Source organism: Cinclus cinclus, chromosome 1 (assembly GCF_963662255.1).
Source record: "Cinclus cinclus chromosome 1, bCinCin1.1, whole genome shotgun sequence".
NCBI classification, from domain to species: Eukaryota; Metazoa; Chordata; class Aves; order Passeriformes; family Cinclidae; genus Cinclus; species Cinclus cinclus.
The window spans coordinates 44951480-44976861 of record NC_085046.1 but is presented as its reverse complement, the minus strand read 5'-3'; the positions used below and the strand labels follow the sequence as shown (position 1 = coordinate 44976861).

General features: G+C 39.3%; 1 protein-coding gene across 1 annotated transcript; it reads right to left on the bottom strand.

Annotated features, from left to right (window-relative positions):
• Positions 1-4793: 4793 nt before the first annotated feature.
• EXOSC7 (exosome component 7) lies at positions 4794-25002 on the bottom strand. The gene is made up of 8 exons (XM_062497053.1): positions 24931-25002; positions 23472-23573; positions 22693-22787; positions 17847-18009; positions 13301-13371; positions 8602-8725; positions 7501-7656; positions 4794-4929 (listed from the first exon to the last, which is right to left on the bottom strand). Exons 1-8 carry the CDS (start codon positions 24985-24987, stop codon positions 4825-4827), a joined length of 873 nt encoding a protein of 290 aa, XP_062353037.1. The 5' UTR covers positions 24988-25002; the 3' UTR covers positions 4794-4824.
• Positions 25003-25382: the final 380 nt, after the last annotated feature.

The following is a 25382-nucleotide window of genomic DNA, read 5'->3' as shown; positions in this document are numbered from 1 at the left end:
ATCCATGGCCTTGAAAAGCCTCATTAGGTTAAAGCAGGTCTTTTGCTGGAGGAAGGAAGGAAGGGAGGAAGGAAGGGAGGAAGGAAGGGAGGAAGGAAGGGAGGAAGGAAGGGAGGAAGGAAGGAAGGAAGGAAGGAGGGAAGGAAACTTAAATCATGACTTTTCAACCCATAGGTTTCCAGCTGTGGAAACAGCCAAACTTACCATTTGCGAAAACACAGAAAAGGGGAAGTGAGAGAGCTCCTCTGGAAGGATGGGTCTATAGGCTGGTGGTTCCTAGTACTTCTAATACCTGGGCACACTGGCTTGGCTGTGGTCCCTGCCACAGACAGCTGGGTGGTGGAAATCAGAAAGGGCCTGAGAATTCTTCTTAGCCCTCTGAAGGTACAAGCTAAGGGGCTGCAGCAACTATGATGATCTCTGTCTAAATAAAGGAAAACAAATCTCATCAACAAATGGTGTGACATGAAAACTCAGCCATGCCTGTGCTGCTCATCTTACCCAAATCTTGAGATCAGGATAGTAACAGAGAGGTTCACAGAGCTTGAGAGATAACCACAGCTTTATTAAAAAGTGTTCCAGTCAATAAAATGGAGGTTTAAACCATCACCAGGGAGTCATTAGCAGCATGCTTGAGATTGTAAGGATGTTTTGCAGCAACAGCAAAAGCATCTGTTCCTGGATAGCTAGAAATGCAACTCTAAGAAAATAACTAGAAATGCAGATCCAAGGAAAACCCAAGGCATTGCAGTTTCTCTGTGGGGAGATCTGTACCCAAGTGCCCTGCTGTGGCTGAGCACTATCACTGAGTCTGGGACTCTGACAAAGGAAAACAAGACTCTGTGAGGCACAGCTAACAGGAGCAGCCACATTTTGCCCTAGAAGGAAAAGCTGCCTTGTATGGGCAGGGAGTGCAATTGGGCAGGAGTGCACTAGGAGACAAGAGGTTGGGGAGCAGTGAGAAATCACACAGAGGCTGATGGCTCAACAGATTCAGTACTAGTTGCAGAACTGCTCTTGCATTTTTCTCCAGAATCTTAAAGGAATGGAGAGAACAAGGCTCTGGGGTAAGGACTGGCGTGCTTGTCTCACCAGTCTTGATTTTGCTTCTTCCATTCTCTGGGTGCCAGTGGCCACTCACCACAGGCAAAATAAACCAGTGCTACAGCAGGGCTGGAGAATATCCCACTGCTGAGGAGGGCAGTAGCATTTGCTGCAGTTCAAAAGAAAAGCTGGATAAAGTCCTAGCACAAGTGGGTAAACCTCAGGTAATTGCTGTTTACAAAGCAAATGCAGAAACACCCTATTGTCTATGCCAAATCAAGGTGCCAAATCCCTTGAAGACTTGCACACTCCAGTCTCACAGAAGCATGAGCAAGCCCTGGCTCACACCGATTTGTCTTTACAGCAGGCTGTGCTGAAGGAAGGCTTCATTTAAAGCCTGACTAGAGGTGGCACAGCCATGCTCCTCCCCACTGCCTCCATAGGGCAGAATGAGCTTCCTTCCCTCTTCTCCTCAGACTACACAATTACAGTGTTGAACTGTAGTTGCAAAATGTATGTTGATGGGATTCCTGGGCTTGGTAAATCAGTCAGGTCCACTAACCTATAGCCTCTTCTGCTTTGAGGGGAATGCTGTCCCTATGAAACGGGTAAATTGCAGGTGTGTGCTTTTTAGACAACATGAGTAGAAGCCCAGCAGGAGCTGCTAGACTCCTCATCTCCAGTACACAGCTTTCAGCCTCTCAACACCCCCAGCAGAAGCAATTAATTTCTGAGACAAACAGAGAGCTATCCCACTCCACAGATGTTTCCTCTTAGTTCTACTGGACTCAAGTCAATGAAAACGTGGCAGTATCTGCACAGCAACACATGGAACTTTCCATCAGCCCAGATGGGAACAGGGGCATTCTCAGTTGAAGTCTCTATTAGAATTCTGCTATTTTTGTTTGGAATAGAAGGAAGGGGTTAAAGGGAGCTAAGAAAATAGAAATTAGCCCTAAGTATGCCTGAGAACCACAGTCTCACAGATTTCTTGGCAGATACCGTATCAACTGGGAGAGCTGTAGGACCTTTTACCCCCGTCAGAGCTTTGTTTATCCATCTGGGATATGAGCTGGTAGCAAGAAACCTCCAGGGGCAGCTGAGACCAACTAGTAGCTCTGTAATACTTTTGGCTGAGCTCATTATTTATATCTCAGGGGTTGAAGCAGACCCTATCTGAACTGCGGTCACTCTCCACACCACTGCTTTTCCATGCCAACAGATGGAAAGCAGTGACACAGAAGGAACAGGACTCCTTGAGAGTCACAATTCAATCTGTGCCTGCATACCCAGGTACAGAAGACCAGGGGGAGGAAACACACATGTAGGGGAGGCACTACAGACACTGGCACCATGTTAATTTACAGTACTGCTCTGAGGAAGTGCTTGGAATCAAGTCTCTCTCGAGCACACAGCCAGGATCTCAGAGGGCTAAATATTTGCTATCCTGATTAAGAAATGGGGAGGGAGTGCACACGTACTCCCCTCTACAGAGGCGTCAGTTCACACACTTGAAACACAGTGATGTTTCTTTTCCCACCACCACCTACAGCTCTCATAAAAATGTATTTAAAATTCAAAGGATCTGGAGAGAGGACAAGAAGCATCTTAAGTGATGTAATGTGCAAAATGCTTGGACATCCTTCAGCTGGAAAGCTGTGTAGAATTACACTATTCATGTTACAGAATTCACCCCAAGTGTAACTCAGAGCAGTTTTTTGGTCTCCAACCACAACTCTGCAATAAAACATTCAGAGAATGGCTGAGGTTCAAGACTTGCAATCTCATTTACAGTAACCATCTTCTGAAACACTGAACAATATATGATCAAAAAAAAACCTGCCTGTGATAAGTCTAAGGTATTTTAAAGTTTTTTTTCATCCTTCAGTTTTCTTTCTTTCTATGTTTTTACAAGCAGCTTTGCATGGCAAGGAGTGGATCACAGGTACTGTAAAGCTGATGTCAGATTAGTATTTGCCTCACACAGAATAACTCTGCTGAAGTGATAAAAAATACGTACACTCATTGTCACTTCTTGGCTCTACTACTGTGCAGCACCATTGCAACTTACCTAAACCATTACTTAAGGTACTGAAAAATTTCCAACCCTTCAAAACACAAACCTTGGGCAAATTTTGGGGGGACAACATTTTTTTAAACAACCTGTCTGCTTGTTATACTGCTTGTTATAGCAGTGGTTACACATACCTGAAATACACAGTACTGTTGCAGTCATCTTGAATAACTATGTGTATGAGCTGCAACAAAAGGACTCAAGAGATTTGGGAACCTTAAGCACTCCATATATTTTAATATGATCATGACTGTTAGTTTGAGCTGTAATATGTTCTATCCTGTATCTACAGCTTTCCTTCAGCAAAACCCTTCCTTTCTCCCCACCAAACATGTTACAGTCAAGTGAATATTCTTAATCTGGCATTATAAAATTGAAATAGAAAATTCAGAAAATGTTGCTTGAGTAAGAGCTAAACAATTCCTGGATTATTGTAGTAATTTCTGACATAAAGTTTGTTCAAAACATTCCTTAAAACTTGTAGATGAAATATCAGCTTCTTAAAAATCAACTTCTTCCTTTGACTTTTTCCATATGTTGACTCTTCCTATCATGCCAAATAAACACCTCTTACTCTTTGCTTGGCCATCCAATTGATGTAGGGAGGGAATCCACTGCTTTCAACATCTGGTGATGCAACTTGTATCCATGTCTTATTTGTAATCCTCTGCTTTTTCCTGTGAAGGATCATTATTGATGGCCACTATGCTTTTCCAGCTGAAATAGCAAACTTTTAACTATCAACTTAGTTTCCCATCTACCTTGGTCATGTCCCCACTCCTTAACCACAATGAGATGTTTTGACTGGCTTACTACTGCATCTGTTGGCAAAAGGGATAGGTAGAGCTCTAGGAAGCAAGGAAGTCATAGCATATCCTGAGCTGAAAGGCACTCACTGGGATCATCAAAGTCCAACTCCTGTACAGGATACACCAAGAGTCACACCATGTGCCTGAGAGCATTGTCAAAACACTTCTTGATCTCTGGCATGCTTGGTGCTGTGAACACTTCCTGGGAGAATATGTTCCAATGCCCAACCACCCTCTGGGTGAGGAACCTCTTCCTGATATCCAACCTAAACCTTCCCTGACACAGCTTCAGGCTGTTCCCTTGAGTCCTGTCACTGGTCATCAAAGAGAATAGTTCAGTGCCTGCACCCTTGCTTCCCATTGTGAGGCAGCTGTAGACAAATCTTGGTTTCAACTATGAATTGGGAACTTGGAACCAGGTTGTATATACAGTAAAATCTAACCACATTTTATTCAACGAATAGTAAGGTAATTTGAAGGAAGATTTCCACCCACCGCTGCTCTCATTTGTGCTGCATTGGGAAGACAATCCCATATGCATTCTAGAACACAGCAGCTGGTTTACAGAAGTGAAACATATGCACACAGAATGAAGTGGAAAGTATACCACTGGTATACTATATACATACTCTGGAAAACAGACTTGAGCACTTCCGAGGCAACAGCACCAATTGCTGCTGGTGCGCTTCCTAGGTGCCAGCATCTACCCATTTGGAAAGCGTCTCAAATTTGCTAATTTGCCTTTAACTGTAGCTTTCTTTATGCTTAGTAGCATTTTGAAAGCCTCTTAGCCAGGAGGATGACTCTACTGGAACAAAAAATATAACCTTTTCTTTATATACAAATGGACAAGATTGCACAATCAATTAAAAACAGTTTTGAACATTTAATAAAAACTCATCCTAGAAATCCAACTTTTGGTCGTGAAGTCCCCAAACTCTCTTCTTCATCCAAAATCTTCTGAAGGGCTATGTGAAGTGACTTGCCTACTCTTTGTCCTGTCTGAAAAGCAAAGAAAGCAAAACAAACCTGAGCCATATGCTTATTTACAGGAAGACAACTCTTACAGTACACTTCCTTTTGACAAATACTTTCCCTTTGATGATTCATATACACCAGCTGGTAACATAAAATACGCTTTTAATTTAGAAAAAATAATGATGGTGGAAGTTTCATTTTAACTTGATTAAGTTTTGGAAAAATGTGCACACAAAGGCAGTGCTCTTATTCATCACAGAAGCATTTCACAATCATTAATGCCAAACCTGCGCATTGCTGGATCACTCAGAAATACAAATTAAATTCACATCAGGCACAAGCACATTCAAATTAGTCAGCACACAGACCATGAAGCAATATTCTAGCAGCCAGAGGACAAGAGACACCTGACCAGCAAAGCAGCCTACTAACAGAAAGTTCAGTAGTCTCTTCTGAATGTGCTCAGAATCAGCAGAGTGAATTTAGACCAGCTGAACACCCTGTCCTGTGGCCAGAGAAGCCCAAAATGCACACTGGCTGCACCACCAAATCACTCTGTGAGCAGATCCTTCATATAATGTGTAATTCTGACCTGTCCAAGTACCTTAGAGGTGTTAACAGAACGTTTTCTTTACAGAAATAAACTCCAGCAGTGAAAACAACAGGATTAGCTCCAGTCCTGACCTCTACTTGTCCACACACCCAAATATACTGTGCAAGCTACAGGGCAGGGGAACATTGGGCAGTGGTGAAATAAAGACCTTAAGGCAGTGGTGCCCATTGGAGCTTTCCCAGGGTCTCTCTAAATGACCTGAAATACTGACTGCAAACAGAAATAAAGAGTCCAGCCATCCCTAAAGAGCAAAAGGCAGATTATATTAAAATGAGTTTATTGGTTCCTGATCTACGCAGCGAAGCTTAGGCTTGCCATATAGCTGACACAAAACTCTGTTTCACCTCCTGGTGACAATTACTGAAAGCATGGACATACTTGAAAATAAGCTACATTTTTAACTGAAGAGCCAGGTGCCAGAATACGGCCAATGATACCAAAGGAAATTTGGGAAAGCTTTGATGCAGCAGGGTAGCTGTCAATCCTAGACACTGTGAGTGGTGCTACACAAATGAGCAGGGCAAAGAAAAAAACTGTTACAGCTCTGCACTGGGACAAAGATCACTGCAGCAGTCCAGAGTCAAGAGGGCTGATAAACTTTCTTCTCCTCAAATGTAGGACAACATCACTCACCCCACGTCAAAGTGAGCGGGATCTGTGCAGAACTTTGGTATTGACCCAACACTGTTGCCATCTTATTCCTGCTTGCCTTTTTAGTGGATCAGATAATAAACTCAGTAAAAAAGAACCCGTAATGCTGGTAGCTTCCCAAAACTTTTCCATGAAATGCCCTTCCTAAGAGATATGTCCTAGAATGCATGTTGGCTACCAGTGAGGAAAAACTGAACATCCTCTAACTTGCATCCAAATCATTCAGGAATAGAGGTGTCAGACATAGGTTACTCAGATCCTCCACTGGGAATTCCCAGGCCTTTATGTTTTTCTTGATATCCCAATCAGGATGTTGAGTTTAAGGCAGGACCAAACAGATAATCTCTGACCTTACAGAAAACATCTTGGGTTTTTTTGTGATCAGCTTTATCTCTCACTCCTGCAGAGGAATTAGAGATAACATCTCTCTACCCAGGTAAGGGGGACAAAAGGCATGTTTGAACACAAATAAAAAGCCCACTGGTACCACTGAGATAAGCACTCTGAATTGAAATCATGACGCAGTCAAGTGCCATATACTCAGTAATTCCCACTTGAGACCAACTGTTGTCAAACTTGGCTCCAATTTCTGCATTCCTCAGATGGAGCCATGCAGAAATCAGCCCTGTGTCTCCAGGTAACAGCTAGCTTGAAATATCTAATTTTCATTCTGACTTTCAAGCTCAAAACCCATTTCTGTCTCATGCGCAAGTGGAAACTCAGGCATGAGAATTTATGCTGGAGAACAGATCTAAGAGCCTGAAGAAGGGTTTAAAATGGATCTTATATGAATGTGGACAATATTCAGATACTAGTATATTTATTTAATAGGGACAGAATGTAAATTCAATAAAGAAGCAACGTAAAACAACAGTAAAATGAGAATAGTAATTTTATCATATAACAAATGAGTTGGACTAGAACACCCACGCACCACTGATTTCAAATACCATCCCTACTCTTATAGGGACTTTACTATGTTGGAAGTTTTGCTCTTTAAGTCTTTAAAAGAAACAATAAAAGAGGGAACACATTCTTTAAATATACTCTCAGTTTCTCAGCTTAAGCTTTACTGTCTTACAGCTGTGAAGTACTTGCCTGAAACAAATGTGAGTACCATACATTTCAGGCAACCAGAAGTTTTAGACAATGTCCACTCACATCAGAATCTGTTCCAAAGAAACTACCTGTGACCTTAACAAAGTTCCTTCCTGCATTAAATCAAAGCACCAAAGTCTCTGCTCCAAAAGCCCTTACTGAAGCTTTCTGTACGCCCGAGCTCCAGTTCATCCAGTATCATCCAAGACAGTCAACAGCTCAACACTCCTTACCTCCATCATTTCAAAAATACTCTCAGGATCCAGGCTACCTTTCCCCACCTTCTTCATAGAAGTGATGGCACCTTTATTCGTCACTGAAATAAGCAGGCTTGCCAAAGAACAGGCTTCTTCCTGAAGGGTAGCATCCACCACATGCCTATATCCAATCTGCAAGTAAGTAACAAAACAATGCATTAGTTTGCCTTCTCAAAGCTCCCCCATTGAGAAATCAAACTGTGAGTGGTAGCTTTGTTACTTACCTACAGCTTCCCATGCTAAAATCATGTGGCCCTTGGAAACAGTCAGAGACTGACTTCATAGCACAGGATTTAAACAGCCTCTGACCCCAAATTATGGGTACATAAACAACAGAGGTGAGATAAGCACTATTTAATACTGTTTTCCTTTCTACCATTCTTTTTTATCTGTATGAAACTCCATATTCCAATATGGAGTTCCCTGCAACTCTAAGTACAGACTTTGCTCCCCTCTACCTGAAAATTAAAATCCCAAGACTCAGGTGAGCCCTCATTTCAGCAATGGCCCCTCTACTGTTTACTCAATTTCCTTAAAAGAAATGCCAAGCAAACTTTCAGGTACCTAAGTCAATCACTAACACCTGCAATGGAAAATGCAGCACCCATAAAATCAACAGTGTTAGCTGTGTGCTACGCATGGAAGACAAAAGTCCTGAAAGGGATGGTACTGCACCTATAAAAACTGAGTTCTGTCCTCAGCAACAAATACCCAGTATGTAACTCCAGGCAGATCACACAACCTCCACTCCTGAACACAGTGACCTCAGTTTTAACATACTGATATATCTGCTGCTCTGGATGTTAAGCAACGAGCAGATGAAAAATAAGAAACAACTCCTCTGCATGTAAGATGCCTTTTAAGAATACATCAAATAGAAACCTACAAGTCAGAGGTGCAAAAAAACCCCTAATTCAGTAGAAGTTCTTAATTAGGAGGCCAAAGACAAACACATACATAGTGGACACTGACCATTCCTCTAACTCCAATTTTATCTGTAGGGAAAAAAGAAATGTCAGATGAAATTAACAGAAACTGGAGTCTCCAGGCAGGAAGGCAGGAATTTGTCAGGCTTACTTTGCTTAGTGTGACAATACAAGGCACCTCATCTACATTAAGTCGAATACAGTCATAAGGATCATCTGACAGCTCAATCTCTTTGGTGCCTTCTTCATCCTCCAGAACACGCACTTTGGGTACTCTGTGGAAACAAAAGGTGCAGAGTCATTGCTAGAACACATAACAAATACAACTGTTCGAGTCACAACTCCAGGAAATTCCTGTTCTTCTAAATGAGGCAAAATGTTTAGAAGAACAGTACAGAATATGATCAAAGAATTAACAACTCACTATCCCAGACGTCAAAAAAACATTGAAAATGGAAAGATACTTAGGGAAAGATCACCATATTTACATCATTTAAACAGTTAAAATTTGAGCTTTTACACTATTATATGGGGAGAAATTAATTTGAAACTTGCACATATCAGTCCTGAACAATTCTTTGTATGTACAGGAATGTCATGGATGTACAGAAGAGAAATTACCAAGACTGAATCCTTTTGTTCTGTGGTTCTCAACCTTGCAGACAACAGTAAAGTTGTCAGCATTACATCAGTTGCATTGCTTGGCAAAGATGTGTCATCAGTAGCAAATACAAGTAGTAAAGCTGTTCAGGAAAGAGTAACACCTACTAAGTAGAGCTGGGGTAAAGAGAAAAGATGGCATTAGTAAAATCCTTTCTCTAGCAAGATGAGAAAATTGGCAAGACACTCTACTGTTCTCAGGACAGATATACAAGGGATATGTAACATATCAGGACAAAGCAGCTCTGAAAACCCAGGCAGAAATCCAAGAAATGCTTTCTTCTCAGTTGTGAATGATGTGCTGTCTCATAAATGAGCTAGACAGTCTCCTTATCAGTTGTACATACATTGTATTTGTGATAGCCATCTAATGGAAGTTTTATGGGATGATTTAAGGCAGTTTCCTTAGCATAATGAATAAAGTAATGTAAAACAATTTAGTAGAAGATGGTATCTCAAGCTGCCAAGAATGTCAGCGTCTTATAAACCCTCATTTATCCAGGTGTCTGCTAGGGGAGTACTGACTGAGAGACCTGGCATTACTGGCCAGTAAAACACACAGAGCTCACGTACACTACTCTCTCTTTCACACATTTGCACTTGAAAACAAAATATTTCAAGATGTCCCAAGACAGCTAACTTCAGTAACCATAATCTGGTTTTATGTTAGCGCTTTTACAGTAGCATTTTGTTTTATAACTAGATTTTATAACTAACTTACATGCTTCTATGTCCTCTGTAACAAATCTCTTATTTTAAAAGAGGAGGAGACAGGGACTGATTTAATGAACATTTTCCCCCACCAACACAAAGTGATTTTGATTGATCCTTGGAAGAGTATTTTAGTTATTTGTGGCTAAAAGTCGTAGTGGCAAATACCTCAAAACAGCTAACTCTGCTCCAGTGACAACAAGATCCCTACAAGCATACTGGCCTGAGCCAACCCAAAACTAAGACTTTGAGTAAGCAGAACAATTGTGATGTGCACTTTCTCTGGAAATTAAACTCCAAATGTTTTCCAACTCATTAGAAATGCATCAAAGCCTATTTTCAAGTTTAAAATATTCCACTGGAAGTTGATGAAATAAAGTCACAAGGTGACTAACCCTCAAGCTACACAGGACAATAGACAACACTGGCCAACAGCCTAGTCAAGCGAGAGGTGTACGTGCCAGAGCAGTGTTTAAAAAACAAGGCAAGACTTTAAGAAAATCTGTGAGATTAAGCCACTTTTAACTCCAGCCTAAAATAGCTTTGAAACCAGAGTAGTTTTGGTCTGCAAGAAAAAGTTGCCAGAATTGATATCTGAAAAATGCCTTCAAGGAGCATTTTTGGCCAAGTAGAGATGAGAGAGGTGCAAATTAGAAATACTGCAAAGGCAAAAAGACACAAGCATCACAGTTGCATAAAAAGGGGTATATGGACACAAAAACTATGCAAAGTGAATGTAGCACAAAGCTTTTCCAGAACACTGTAGATTTCCTCTCCCAGCTTGTGCAGATTTATCTGAAGAAATAGCTGTACAAGTTTAATTTGCAACTTTTATTTTTCTATTTTGATTCCTGCAACTAATCAGGGCAGAGATCTGTACAGCAAGACTTACAAACAAACAGTGCTCTTTTCTGTGTATGCAGACCCAGATTTCATAAATGCAAAACCAGTCCCACCCTTCAAGTAGGCATCAGTTCTGCTTCTACCATGCTGTGCAGCAAAAACCTCAGTATCTGCAAGACTGTTGTGCTGTAAACTTAGTTGTTTTTGTAACTTGCCTATTTTCTGCAGCCTCGGTTGCAAGTAGGCACATTCCACAGGACCAAGTTTTGCATCCAGACACAGTAGCTAACTGCACATTTTGCAAAATCTACTTCCATCATTAACAAATCCATCCTTACACATCTGGGAGACATGGTATCTGCTATCTTGTGCACATGATCTTGACTGTAGTTTTTAGAACTCGATGAACAATGCAAAACTCTGGGGAGTAAATATTCCCCCTAAACCAGTTCTATTGTCATTATTTCATGCCTGAAGGGGAGAGAACAAGTCAGGTCAGGCATTCAAAGGATTTAAATCCCGTAAAGCTTGTGCAAAATTCCTTAAGTCATGATGTTTGATTTACTTAGCTCTAAAGCATGATGTGTCCACAGATATTACAAACATACTTAGATCAAGATTTAAAATTGAAGCTGAAGTTTTCAAATGCCTATCTGAATATCTAAAATTTTGTAGCTTCAAAGAAATAAGAGCAGCTTGAGCTCCTTGCTCTTTGTTCCAATGCTCTAGTCAAGGCTGGCAAAGATCTGGAAACACTTAGAACAAAAATCTGGTTGTAAACAAAGTAGGAAAAGAAAGTAAGAGTCAAAGAGGGGACACAAGTTGAACACAGTTCAAAACACTAAATCTGAAGCAATCTTCAAACTGATGTTCTTGTTTGGAGAATATTTTATGGAGAACAGGCAGCACTCCTAAACAACCTTGTGTCAATCCTAAGAAAATCCAGCAGCTACAAAGGGAAAGGGAGAGGAATAGTGAATGAGGACAACAGGTTTTCAGTTTGAATTTCACCTCTTGACTTTTTGAGCTTGTATGAGATGCACTGTACTAGTATTCCCTGGTCAAATCAATAAGATAGGGTTTTCAAAGTTAAAAACTCAATAGGCTGTGTCATACCGTACCACATTATGAAATGATACTCAACTTCAACGAGACTTGCAATGCTTGCCAGGAGTTTAAAGATTATATAAAAGACACAGTTGCCAGAAGAATAAAAATAAGTAAGAAACATTAAAATAATTACACCCTCCATCATGTTGTCCATGTTCCCAGAGCAACATTTTCTTCTATTCACTTATTTAATTCATTACTTTTTATGATTGTCTCTCTTTATTGTGGTTAAAGTAAGAAAAAAGACCTTGTTATATTATAAATATATGAGCTGTGGATCTGCAAAGCAACTCACACAGTAGTAACTGTTTTAACTATATGAATTCTGCATCCTGGCAACTCACACACAGGAATATAGGCATTTCTTCCTTTTGCTGTAGTGCCAACTCATTTGTGAATCATTACATTTCTAAAAGTATTTGTTAATGTTATAAAAACAATCCACTGTTAAAAGGTACTGCTGAGAACTTGATTAACATGAGAAATTTCTCAGCAACACATACTACTTCTAGCTTCAGATGGATAAGTCTCCCCTTATCTCTTTTAAAGTGTTTATAGCCAGGTATATTGCCTGTCTTCCGAAGCATATTTTCCTCTTCTTTTTTGCACGTACTTTTCTACATCTAGTACTGTGCCTAGATTCCCTGGTAAATAAGACAGAACAATACTAGTGACTTTAGCAGATCTCCAATTTAATGCTGAAGAACAATTTGAGATCCACTTTTAAAACATTTATGCTTGTAGGAGTCTAGGTTTTGCACCTCTACCAGCTATTTTTGCCATGTAAGTTTTTTAGTAAACCTATTCACTAGGTTGTTTTTCTCAAGGGTGCCACAAAACTCTATTCCCTTTCACCTACAGATAAAGAAGATAAAAACAACAGAAAAAATAGTAATGAGTCTTTTTAAAACAAAGACTTGCATAATTCATTCTACTAGATTTTATTTTCCTATTCTTTAGATTAACATGCATGGGGCAAAGTTTTTTTTAAAAACAACATTTTCCCCTCCCCACAATCTCTCACTACCACTTTTTTCCTCTTGGTTTTAAAAAGAACTCTAGGCTGACAGTTAATGAGAACAAAATCAGTACTGGAATAAAAGTGGAAAACCAGGGCTGATTACAAATCAGTAGTCACACTGACAGAGGGCTTCTTATTCAGAAGCATCACATATCAGTGAATACTTCTTGTTTCAAACCCACAAGGCATGAGCACCAAGGCCTCCAACTACTTCCAACAAAACTACATGGTCAACACTACTTTTTGTGTTCTGGCTACAATAAAAGTTATATTGTGAACATGATTGTGAATAACATGCAATATGACACTTCATCACCTGAAACTGAATTAAAATAACATTAGTTCATGGTACTTGCATGCAAATGACTGCCTTGTACCTGAATGCAAGCTGTCCTGGGTACTTCTTATTTAAATAATTAAGCATTAAAAATGCTTTGCTCACAGAGAGTACTTCTCTTCCACTTCCCATGCCACTTCCACCCATGAAATAAGATCTGTGCTTTACCTTGTGTTAAAGAGAGCTGCCTTCACTGCAATAGAGATTGCATCAAAGATGTTCCCACCACATTCCAGTAACTGGGGAGGAAAAGAAGAATCTCTTTAAATCAGGCTAGTGCCTTTAAATGAAGCCTTTATTTTATTTAAACCAACTTGAAAAAGAAGGAAATTAATTACCAGAACAGGTTTTCAAAAAACAGAGCTGCCTTTAAAGCCTATCTATGAAAAGAAACAGATAGGAAATTAAGATTTCAGCTAACTGTATTATACATGCAAAATAGAAGAGTTAATGCACTTCATAATAAAATTAATGATAAAATTTAATAATAGAAGCTGAAATGAAACCACCACCGTTCTTAATCTTGTGCTAAGGTTCTGAGCTAGACTATGACCAGAGTAACCTTTATAAACTCATCACATTAATTCTTTGGTGTTAAATTAAGCCACTCAATTTTCTATATTTCATTTCAAAGAGAAGCTTTTTTTAAAATATCAGATGGACAAAACCAATTGGGAGAACTGCTTTCACAGAAGAAACACACACTGTCACTGAGAACATGGTACAGAAAACTAGTTTTATAAGGTGTAGTTATGTAGGCACATCATGATTTATTCTCTTTATGGGAAAGAGTCATCATCAGGTTTGTCTCATAGCTGAAAGTGATCTAAGGAGAGCCTGATGTCAAAGTCTCTTTCAAATGAATGTTATCAACAGCTGAAGTGTGTGGTGGGAGCCTAGCTCAGCTTCTTCCCATGAAGATCATGAAAACAGTCAAAGGGAAAAGCAGCACTGCATACAAGGTAAAAAGGGAGGGCTCCTAAAACCACTCATACCTTCTGCAGGCTGCCAGACAAGTCAGAGATGTGTCCATACCCTACTGTCACATCTCAGACAAGCTGAGCTCTCAGCTGCCAGTACTATTTCCTGAGAACACACACACACAGAGCAGGCATTTGGAACTACTTCAGCAAGAACATATGGATGCTTCTCCGTGACATGAATCTACGCTGTATGATGAGAGCAAAACACGTTTTGCATTGGTTGTTCTTCAAATTTTTTTAAAAATGAGATAAACTCCTGCACAGGGAGCAAATCATAAATGAGATATTCTGTAAAAACAGTTACTTTTTATGAAGACAGACTGAAGAGTGTAAAAAGAATAACAAAAAGTTGGGATAGAAAGCTAAATACCAAGGTGATCAGATTATTTCTTTGCAAGCAGCTGCTGGATACAGAGAGATTAACTTGCCCCTTTCAGTCATTATTGGATTTTACTTGGTAACATAATAAACCCCACAATATCTTTGTTATTAAAACACAATAATGGGATGTGTCTGCACTGTTGCTACGCTTGTATTCAGGCTGCTGCTCTAAAGCCTTATCTATACTACAGTGGCCCCTGGAGAAAAGGAACACTGCCCACACAGAGCATGGTGCAACAAGTCCTCCACAAAGAAATTAACACTTTTCTAAGCTGAAGCACCTTGTACTGACATCCTCCTATTTATTTAGTTATTTTAGGACTAAGAAAGCCCTCACACTGTGAGTTATGGGAAGCAGAGGGGTCTTATCTGCTTTTAATTTACTGATATGCAACAGAAAAGTTATGGGAAATAAAAGATAACACATTGTTATAACCCATCTCTTATTCAGAGAAGCTTTTCCTCCAAAAGTAGAGATTCCTAACTTCTTTTTAATCAGACTGGGGGTGGAGGTAAAAATAGAGAACATGAAGAAACCCTCGAAAGTGCTCAGTAGTGAACTGCAAAAATTTCAAGAGAACCTAATGCACCCTGTCCTCCTGACACACAATATACTGTGACTGGATAGGGGATGATAAGAGATTGAACACTTTGATTCTCCTTGCTTAGCCCATCAGGCTGCTGGGGCAAATAATGGGGAGAAGGTTATCTCTCTCTCTTTCTCTCTGTCTCTGTCTCTCTCTCTCTCTCTCTCTCTCTCTATATATATATATATATATATGTATGTATATATCAAAACCCACCCGAAAAAGCCTAAAAGCTTATTTCTGACATCAATAGCTTGCTTAGGAAAGGAAAGAAATAGAGGGAAACAGAGAGAGTACTCCACGATGATAAGCTACTACTTGGAAGTGGAATGCCTTCCATTATTAAGAAAGAATGCATATACTCTGAAAGGTCAAGGTAGATATTCTTGTCCTTTAACACATGTATCTCAATTTGTCCGTATGTCTCCATCTTTGTGATGTGAATGGTTGAAGTTATTTTTTTCCCAGTCTGACTGTACAGAATTATTGCCCATCCCAAGTACACTGACCAGTAGACAATATTTGAGAGATGTTTTTAATTGACAAATCCATGACTGAAAACCACACTACTTTTTGAGGGTGCATGTGTCAAATTTTGTTTACACACAGAAGCTGAATATAGATGTTTCAATCAAAGTGCACATGGCTAAATTCTGTAGCAATGGAGTATTTCTAGGCTCACCACATTCATTCCAGATCTTTGTCTTTCAGAATGAGAGATGTCCAGACAAGTACCTTCACACCTGGCTAAAAGGTATCAGTATTTTTAGCCCTATAACAGACTTAAGGTTCATTTTCCCTCCAACTATCTATGCAATACAAACACCAATGTAAACAATTTCCAGGAATTCTGAAGAAAAGTATCACCCAAAGGACTCTCTCTGAGTGTTGTTTTTATACTCAGAATCTGTCTCCCTCAAATGACAAATAATATGAGTTGTTCCTTACCTTAGCCCAAGTGTCATCCCTACACCACACACCCTACAAAAATCAGAATTCTATAGGAATGATTCAGCAACAGCAGCCTCAGGAATATCTGTAGGTGTCAAGCACCTACATTAGGTATACACTACCACATCTAATATATATGTCTACTGTTTAGAAAAGGAAATATTACAAATACATAAAAAATGTGAAAAATAGAGGCCTAAGGTAGAAATAAAAGGTAGAGGTAGAACACAGTACAAGAGAAATGTTAACAGTATCTTGTTCTAACTGTATCAACAGGTCTTCAACAGCTCACACACAAAATCCCTGCAGCATATAACATTAAAAAGACTCATGAAGTTTGGAGTCATAATTATGAACCTGCAACAGATTCTTTATCGGCACTGTAAAAAGAGCTAAATGTAAAATTCCTCACATAACATCGGCCCTGATGTTCATAATTTTGATACAACTAGTAGCATGAAAACATGAAGTCTGTTTTTCTCTGTAACTGGACAGTTAATAAATTCTGTCCAGGAAGAATCAGATAATGACCAGCTATATCTCAAACAAAAGCTATACAGAACAATGTGTGTGTGTGTGTGTGTATATATATATATATATATATGTAGACAGAAGCAGACAGCTTTATGAAAGTCTCTGTTTATGCACTGCCTATGCAATGTTAAGCAGCATGTTGCTTAAATAAGCACAGCATTTAATATTCTGTACCTCTGCCTGTAATTACCTAGTAACTAAAGGCCTCAGTGTGATTTTTCAGACCTAACACTTCATTCTCCATTAAACCATGCCAAGCTGCAATGAGCCAGTGACTCGGGCTGTTAAAGCACTCAGCAGAGGTACATATTCCATCATTTTGTAGCTGGACTGTTGTGCCGTATCTACTATAATTAGGTTAATGCTGCTGCTTTTCAAATACCTAGAACTAATTTTCACGTTTATTTAGGTTTTAGTCTAAGTGTTCCTGTTCTGTTCAACAAAACCCTGAATTTAATTTTCTGGCCATAAAGCTTAACATTTTGTACATTATTTCACAGACCCTAATGAATTGCTGTAAGATCCCTTAACATACTTTCACTTCCAAATCTGACAAACAGAAACTCAACTTTGGACCAATAGAATTGGAAATAATGTTTAGAAGAGTTTGATTTGCAGACTTGTATTGAGATTCCCATGACAGAGTGTTTTAAATGCAGCATATTTTGGAAATTGAGCTGCCACATGCATCAGATTTGTACACATAAAATTCAGTTTCCATTATTGTCACGGGAACAAATATTCAGTTTATCTTCTACATTTAATAGACATATACAACTTTCATCAAAAAGCACCTAAGCTAAATCTAGCTTTTGCCAAAAAAATTCTATTTTACTTTAGTGAATTAGTAGTGATAGGAGCACAAAGAACCAGACAGATGGACTGTTCTGTTAGGGATAACATACACACACGATAACTTACATTCATTTGAACAATGTATTTGCTGTTACATCTAGCTTGGAAGAGAAGTTTACCCTTCTTTAGGGGCAATTTCCTTATCAGTATAAGATCTGATTTTTCTTTGAGACAGATCTGGAGTATTCAATGTTTTATTAGTTCTGCAGTGGCACAACAGCATCAAGAACAGTAGAAAAAGATCAAGCTGAAATTAGTGATTAACTACTGTAAGTAGATTCACAAGAAAACTGCCATCCATGCTGTGATACATTATATCACATTATGAGAGGTTTTTTTTAAAATAAGAAAATACATTATGCTAGGTCAGTCTCTGACTTTGAAACATTTTGCAGAATCTTAAGTTTTCATTTCTGTACTTACCAATACATCCACATACAGAACCCAGCAGTGCTCTTTGGGATTAATACAAAGGGATTTCAAGTCTACACTGTTCTCGCAGCTGAATACTCTGTACAGCGTATTTGCTATGTCTGTGCCAAGTTCTTCTCCTCCCCGGCCTTCCAATTCAGGAGAATTTGAAGAACTAGATAAAGAAAGAAAATAATACTTTCACTTCTGAAACAGAAAATACCCAAACAATATTTCTTAAATATAAAGCATTAGAAGTATCTAAGGATTTATTTGTGCAAGAATATGCATCCTATCTGAAAAGGAATTATTTCCATTTTGCATAAGAAAAGGTTTCGATGCAGATAATATACTGACATTTTGTTACAAATACTAATACCCACTAAATCCCAATACTACCTTCAGTTCCTCAGTTATAATTAAAGTAAAATTTGGTGAATTCTCTCAGAGAATATTTCTTAAGCACTGTCACCCTCTATCACCTCAGCTCTTTAAAGAAGAAAAGTGGGGCATCTGTACTGAGTTCACAACAGCCACCAAGACAGCCTAGTAACAGCTGAATATTAAATTATTAAGAGAGTGGCTGAGAAAGATATGATGATATGACAAGTAGAATCTAATAATAATTTTTTATAAGTAACATGTCTGCCTGACCTTAATTGGTGATTTCTTTACTGAATATATTGTCTGCTATCAAACTCCTTAAAGAAAGCATGTCATTACTCTCTGCAGTTTATGGAGAACAGCAATTAAACAGCATCTGTTCCTGAAGGGATCTGAGAAAGTGTGTGGTCTTTACTTCCCCAATTCCAACAAAACAAAGTATTTATGAGCAGTCATGCAAGAAAGTCCTTCAGTGCTGGGGCCTGGTACACAGCTAAGAAACTTCCAACAATAAAAGAAAACAGGCCTAAAAAATCCACCAACACCCAAAAAAATAAAAGCCAAACCAAACTAACCAAACAAAAACCACCCCAAACCTAACAAAAATGCCTTGCCTCCAAGAAACAATAAAATAGAACAGAAATGTCCAGAGATGCATATACAGCAAAAAAATGAGCAAAGATTCCAAACTCTGGTTTATAGAGAAGGCAAGAATATTCTTAAGCAGTGGACCTGTAGCAGCATTGCAAATCTTGTTTTAAAATAAACCAGTCAGTCCTCCACCAAATTAATTTCTCATTAGGGAATATATCAAAGGAAATGATTACACAGAAGTAGTTTTAGTCTGTTCAAAATCTGTAATGGCCACACCCTGTATTCTCCTGGTGGGGTACCTCACAGGGCAATATTCTTATGTATGCTCTGTGCCTATATGATGATACAAAACCTTAGTACACCAGGAATACAAATATACAGCAGAAAACTAAGCCTTGGGATATAATCCCCTCACCTTTAAAAAAACCCCAAAAACAAACAAATAAAGATTCACATTATCAAGGTCTGACTTAAACCATCAAATTAACTGTGCCAACAATACTGCAGAATCTATAAGCATACATATAATTATCTACTATTATCCTTACCTCACAGTAATTCTCCCAACTTGCTATTTTGCAGAGTTGTTGAAAACTCAGAATGCCAGGAAGAACTACTGGATTTTATAGAAGTTATTTGCTGCTACCAGAAAACAAACAGCACTATATGTGCTTAAAAATACAAAGAAACATTACTGGCAATTTAGCACTGATCAGCGCTTCCAAATTATATTTGCCACACAAATAAGCATTCCAAGTGTGACACACAATATTACTCAGGGTTATTAGACACCAATTTTATGAGACAGGAACTTATCTACGTAAAACTCAGTGCTGAGTCAGGTCTTCAGGTTGTATTAAACACGCACTTATTTGTGGAAGCAGCTTTTATGCAAGTTAACAAGATCATCCCGTTTAAGCCATTCTGTTTAAGCCATAGTTATGCAAGCATTATGATCCCTAAGGCAAGCTGCAAGAATGAAGCAAATTTCAATCTATGCCTCATTATTACTTCTAAACACAAAGTTTTATCAAATGTTGTATTTTTCTATTACAAGTGGACACTTTCTTTGGCTGAGTAGAAAGAACCTAGGACTCAACTGGAATATCACTGTACATTTCACTGCATCTTAATTCCATTTTACTTATTTATACATTTCCTTGCAATCAAAGTGAAATAAAGAAGTAATGTTAATTGGATATTGTTATAACTATTTGGTAAATACTGCCACCTAATGCCTACAGACTATTGAACTAACTTGTACTGGGCAAAATTTGGATAGGGGGCATCTTAACACACCAGAAAATGACCAAAAACTTGGCTTATGGAGCACACAAAGAACTTAGTATTCGTGCAGAATTTCTATGCCCAAGCAGCATGTAACTTTCAAGACTAACAAAAGCAATTTAGTGTCACATTGCCTAACAATCTAAGATTCCTCCTAAAGCATAATGATGCTTTTACCACAGATCTCTACTGAATTTCAAAACTCTTCCTGTTGCCAGTCAAAATCTTTCTGTTGCAACAGTTACGCATTTCCCACTTATTGCTCAGGCCATTAATATACTGTAATCTACAGATGGTCAGCTCTGGACAAATATATTCCTTGCTTCCCTAATTCCACAAACAAATTCTGATGCATTCAAGGACTTCAGATGTCTGCTTTTCTTGTTATTTCTATTTCTTACAGTTTAGAAGTGATAAATCAGATCAGCCACAAAACTCAAATGTGAGAGAAGCAGACATAGCACTCTTTCAACAACAAGGGCCGGGATGAATGACATCTCCAGTGATGACAGGCAGTAAAAATACCATGCAGGACACAGAGTTCTTTTACAATAATTAATTTCTAGGATTACAAATCAGTGCCCCAAAAATCATCCCTTCCAGAGACTCACATTAAAATCTGTCTCAAAATGGAACTAAGTGTGCTCCTCAGATTTCAGGTAAAGGACTCAGAGCAGAATAAAGAGAAGTTTGGAGCAGAGAACTATACACATGATCCAGTAAATGATTACTTTCATCAGTAAAAGAAACCGTGAAAATTTTGGGAAATAATCATTTTAAGATAGCAATCACTGCAGCCTGAGTTTTTATTATTAGCTTCAACAATATAAAAGCCAAACAGAACACACAGGAACTTCACCAGAAGATTCAGGGTATCAAATTATGCTCAGTTACTACCACCCAGTGGCAGTCTGGAAAAGCATCAGGGTACTGACAGCAGCTCATTCCCCTTGACACAGAACAAGCTGCCTCCACTTTTTGTCTTTTCCGTCTTTCTGGAAGCTGAAGAACACCTTTCCTTGTGACACAAGCATGTGACAAGTGACTACACACCTCTAAAGTTCAGGCCCTTGAATCCTGTTGTCACAGAAATTAAAGATTACCTATTTCCTAAACTGACTAGATCCAACTCCCATGATATTGAGGCACATCTCCCTCCCATCTCATGAAGCAGAGATTAACAGAAAATGCAACCTAACATTAATCTAATGAGTTGAAGTTTTTCTAGTATCTATTTACATACACAGGAAGTGTCACAGAATTGCCACATGTCCACAGATGACTTTTCTTAGGAGGGAAATGTCCCTGCTGTCTGTGGACTTTCTTCATATAGAGATAACCAGGGGAAAAAAAAACCCCAAACAATAAACATATACCATTTAAGACACCTCATAGATGAGTTCTAATAGCAGGACCACATTCAAGTTGATCTTCCCATCTGATAATTTTAGAACAGCAACTGTAAACAAACTATCAATTCACAGGTGAGTGCTTTCCCCTTAAGCATAAGTTTCCACAGTTAACTAGAGCATACTGATGCACAGAGGCAGTCTTAGATAAGGCTGCATAATGTGACATACCAATGTTAAGGCAGATATAGACAATTATATCAGAAAGATTACCAGATATACACCTAGTAGGTCTCATACCTTAGCTTTAACAATGCTATATATTGGTTTAGTGTCAGAGTAGCAACATTTTTTTTTGTTTTAAATAGAAATGAAAACGGATGTCACATGCAAAGCAGCCAACTTGCCAATGCCAAGGCTTTTATGAGATATCGCCAAAACACTTTACATCATAAAGAACAGTTTTGGGTAAGTCTGCAAGACATGGATACTGTAGTCTCAGGCTGCAGACAGTCTAGACTAACAGTGAGATGCCACTGTGCTCAGAGCAACCTGAAAACAAGAGTTCTCAGTTTTCTTCTAGCTTCTTCCATAATTCAAACACTTGAAGAGTGTAAGGATAAACAACAGTCCATTTGTAGCAAAATGCAAGAAATATTAAAATTAAAAACAAACACCCTTTTAGTTAATGAAAGATGGATGTACTAAAAAATATGGAACTAAAATTTCTAATTAGTTTTTGCATCTGAAGTTTACACTGAGGATTTTTCAAACTTTTTCTACTGCTTTCACAGATAAAGCAAGCAAACCTTCAACTACAATTAAAGCACAGTCTGTATTGGTCAATTCTTCTCTTCCAACTTACTTTTTTGAAAAGACATTTTCTCTACTTTAACATGGTAAAAAGAACAGCTGATATTTTAGTCCTAAAGTCCAGTTACAACCATGTGTACTTGAACCATTACCCTTTTCCAGCTGCAGTGATGCTATGTAATTTGGGATTGTTTTATTTACACTGTTCTCATTATTTAATTTCTGCTGATTTGCTTCTTTTGGTTTGCAGGACCAGCAAAAATTTTCTTAACATTCACTGCTACTGAAACGGTAAAATAACTTGTTTCTATTACTCAAACACCTTGAGGAGGTTAGTGGAATGAAGGCACAAACTTCTGAAGAATGGCAAGACCTGATTAGTCATTTATTCCAAATAATAGATCTATTTCATTCTTTTCCAGTATACTAACCAGTCAACAAAAAATTCCAGGTAACCTTCGTCTGGTTTCTCCAACTTTGGTGTCCCCATTTCAGCTTTTATGCCTACCAAGATGTCAGTTTCTCCCTATTAAAACAAAAACACATCACACAACTGGAATTATAATTACAGAACAATTTATTTCATTTAAATGCCTATGGTAAGCTGACATTTCTATCTTTCAGTTATCAGATCATTCTATCAGAGTGAAATGAAAATAACTTTTTTTAAAGAACATAAGGCTTTAGAAGGACAATACTACATGTAAGAAGATTCTTTAAATAATTACCATATATATTACCTTTCTCTAGGTTAAAAAGACACTCGTAATATCCAAGACTACTTCTGTCATTTTGGTTGTGTAAACAGCTCTTTCTGCAGAACCTTCATAATGCATGGTACATTTATTTTCTTCACAGTCAACACATTAGAAGTAGTTTTGCTTCATTTTAAAGGAATAGAAATTTTTGCCCCCCCCCCCCCCCATAACTAGGCACAACAGCAACTTTAGTTTTCAAGATTAAATGTTAGATTATTAGATTATTATTCAGAATGAAGGCTGTCCAGGCACTTTACAGTAAATCCAGCTCAAGCCAGCCAGAACTAATTACATATCCTGTCATTATTTCCATATCCCATAGTTTCAGTTACTGCTATACACATACATGTTATTACACATACAAACCTATCTATAAATTGCATCAGATTGACAAGTCACATGAACAAGCAATTTCATCAGCAAGGTACTCAATCCCTAAGAAATTTACCTACCAGCTTTACTCTTGCAGATCCACTTGTGTTTGATACAACATCTGTTTCTACTTCTGCACATCTGTAGTCTTCACAGCCCCGACCATCTACACGAAGGTCTTCCTAAGCATCACAATCAATATATTGCACTTAAGGGAATCATTAATGAAACATAAAAACAAAACAAACAAAAAACCCTCACTAAAACCCAAAAACTCCGTGACTCTAAACTTCCCTTCTCTTATACCAAATGCAGCAGTAAAGAGGATATAAAAGCAACAGCTAGTATTTTCACCATGGAACACAAAAGAACCAACTATACTTTTTCATTTGTATCTCATTTACGTAGAGCTTGCAATGAGCAATCTGCAGGCAGACATGAACTGCACCAAGTCCCTCTAGTTCCCAAAAGAAAGCTTCAGATTTCAAAACTGTAAAGGTCATAGCTTTCAATGGTACTTTACCTAACACAACCCAGCTCCTTCCTGGGATAGGCATGCTCTGTACTTTTGTATCAGTAATTAGGACCCCAGCAGGTAAAAATAATACACCAGCCTTCCAAGTGCTTTCATCCATTTGTATTCCACAAACAGGTGGAATCCTCTGATCCCATACAGCTTGCTCCCATAAAAGCAGGTTGTTTTTCAGTAAATTTCAGTAAGGATACAGTTATTTTATCTTTGTCTCCTCAGACACCTTTCACTCTTCCTCTTTTATCCACTTATGTTCCTTCGCTAAGTTACAAGCTAAAACTCTATCCAATGGCAATAACTTGAGGAAGAGCCAGGGAAGAGGAGTAAATGGGGACAGAAGAAGGATATTAAGCTCTTAGAGAGCGTCCAGAGGAAGGCAATGAAGATGGTGAAGGCCCTGGAAGGGAAGTCGTTAGAGGAGATGCTGAGGTCACTCGGTCTGTCCAGTCTGGAAGAAACTGAAGGGAGACCTCACTGCAGCTGCAGTTACAACTTCCTCATGAGAAGAAGAGGAGGGGCAGACACTGATCTCTTCTCTGAGGTGACCCATGACAAGACCCGAGGGAATGGCCCGGAGATGTGTTAGGGGAGGTTTAGGTTGGATATCAGGAAAAGGTTTTTGACCCAGAGGGTGGCTGGGCACTGGAAAAGGCTCCCCAGGGAAGTGGTGCCACAACACCAAGCTTGAAGAGTTCAAGAAGCATTTGGACAGTGCTCTCATCACAGTGGGATTCTTGGGGTGCCCTGTGCAGGGCTAGGAGTTGGACTTTGATGACCCTTGTACGTTCCTTCAAACTCAGCATATTGTGTGATTCTGTGAAAACAAATCCACGTCCCGCTCTCAGCCTGCTTCCCGTTCCGATGGTCGGTGTACTCTGATGATTACTACTCCAGAGGTCCGCGCCGAGACGCGACGGTGGAGGGTTCCCTCCTTTCTTCCCTCCTCCCTCATCTCCCTCCTCCCCAGCCTAACTCGTTCCCTGCCGCCCAGTGCTCGCTCCCGGTACCTGGACGCCGTGCACGATGTAAAACTTCTCAGCCTCGCTTAGCACCACGGACGCCATTCCCGCCGCCTCCTGCCCGCACCTGCGCACTGCCCCGCTTCCTGCCTGCCTTCCTGCCGGCCTGCCGCCGGGAAGCTGCCGGTTGTCCAGAGCTTGTGGCACCGGCACCTCACAGCGGGGGCTCCCCTTGCCTGATGGCATAGCGGGATGCAGCCGGAAAGCCACAGAAGCCTTTCACGTGGAGTAGGCGCGGCGCTCGGGACGCGGTACCCACTGGGCGCCCCGCAGCCCGGAAAACGTCCCATCCAAGAAAGCTGACCCTCGCGGTAGAGCCAGAGCTCCCGCAGGAGGCTGTGGAAATATCCCGGTGCTCAGAAATAGATCGCGTAGTCATAGTCCTCTGCTTTTCCTCATTTTCCTTGCGGAGTTTTTAACCTCAGGTCCAAGCGAGGAGT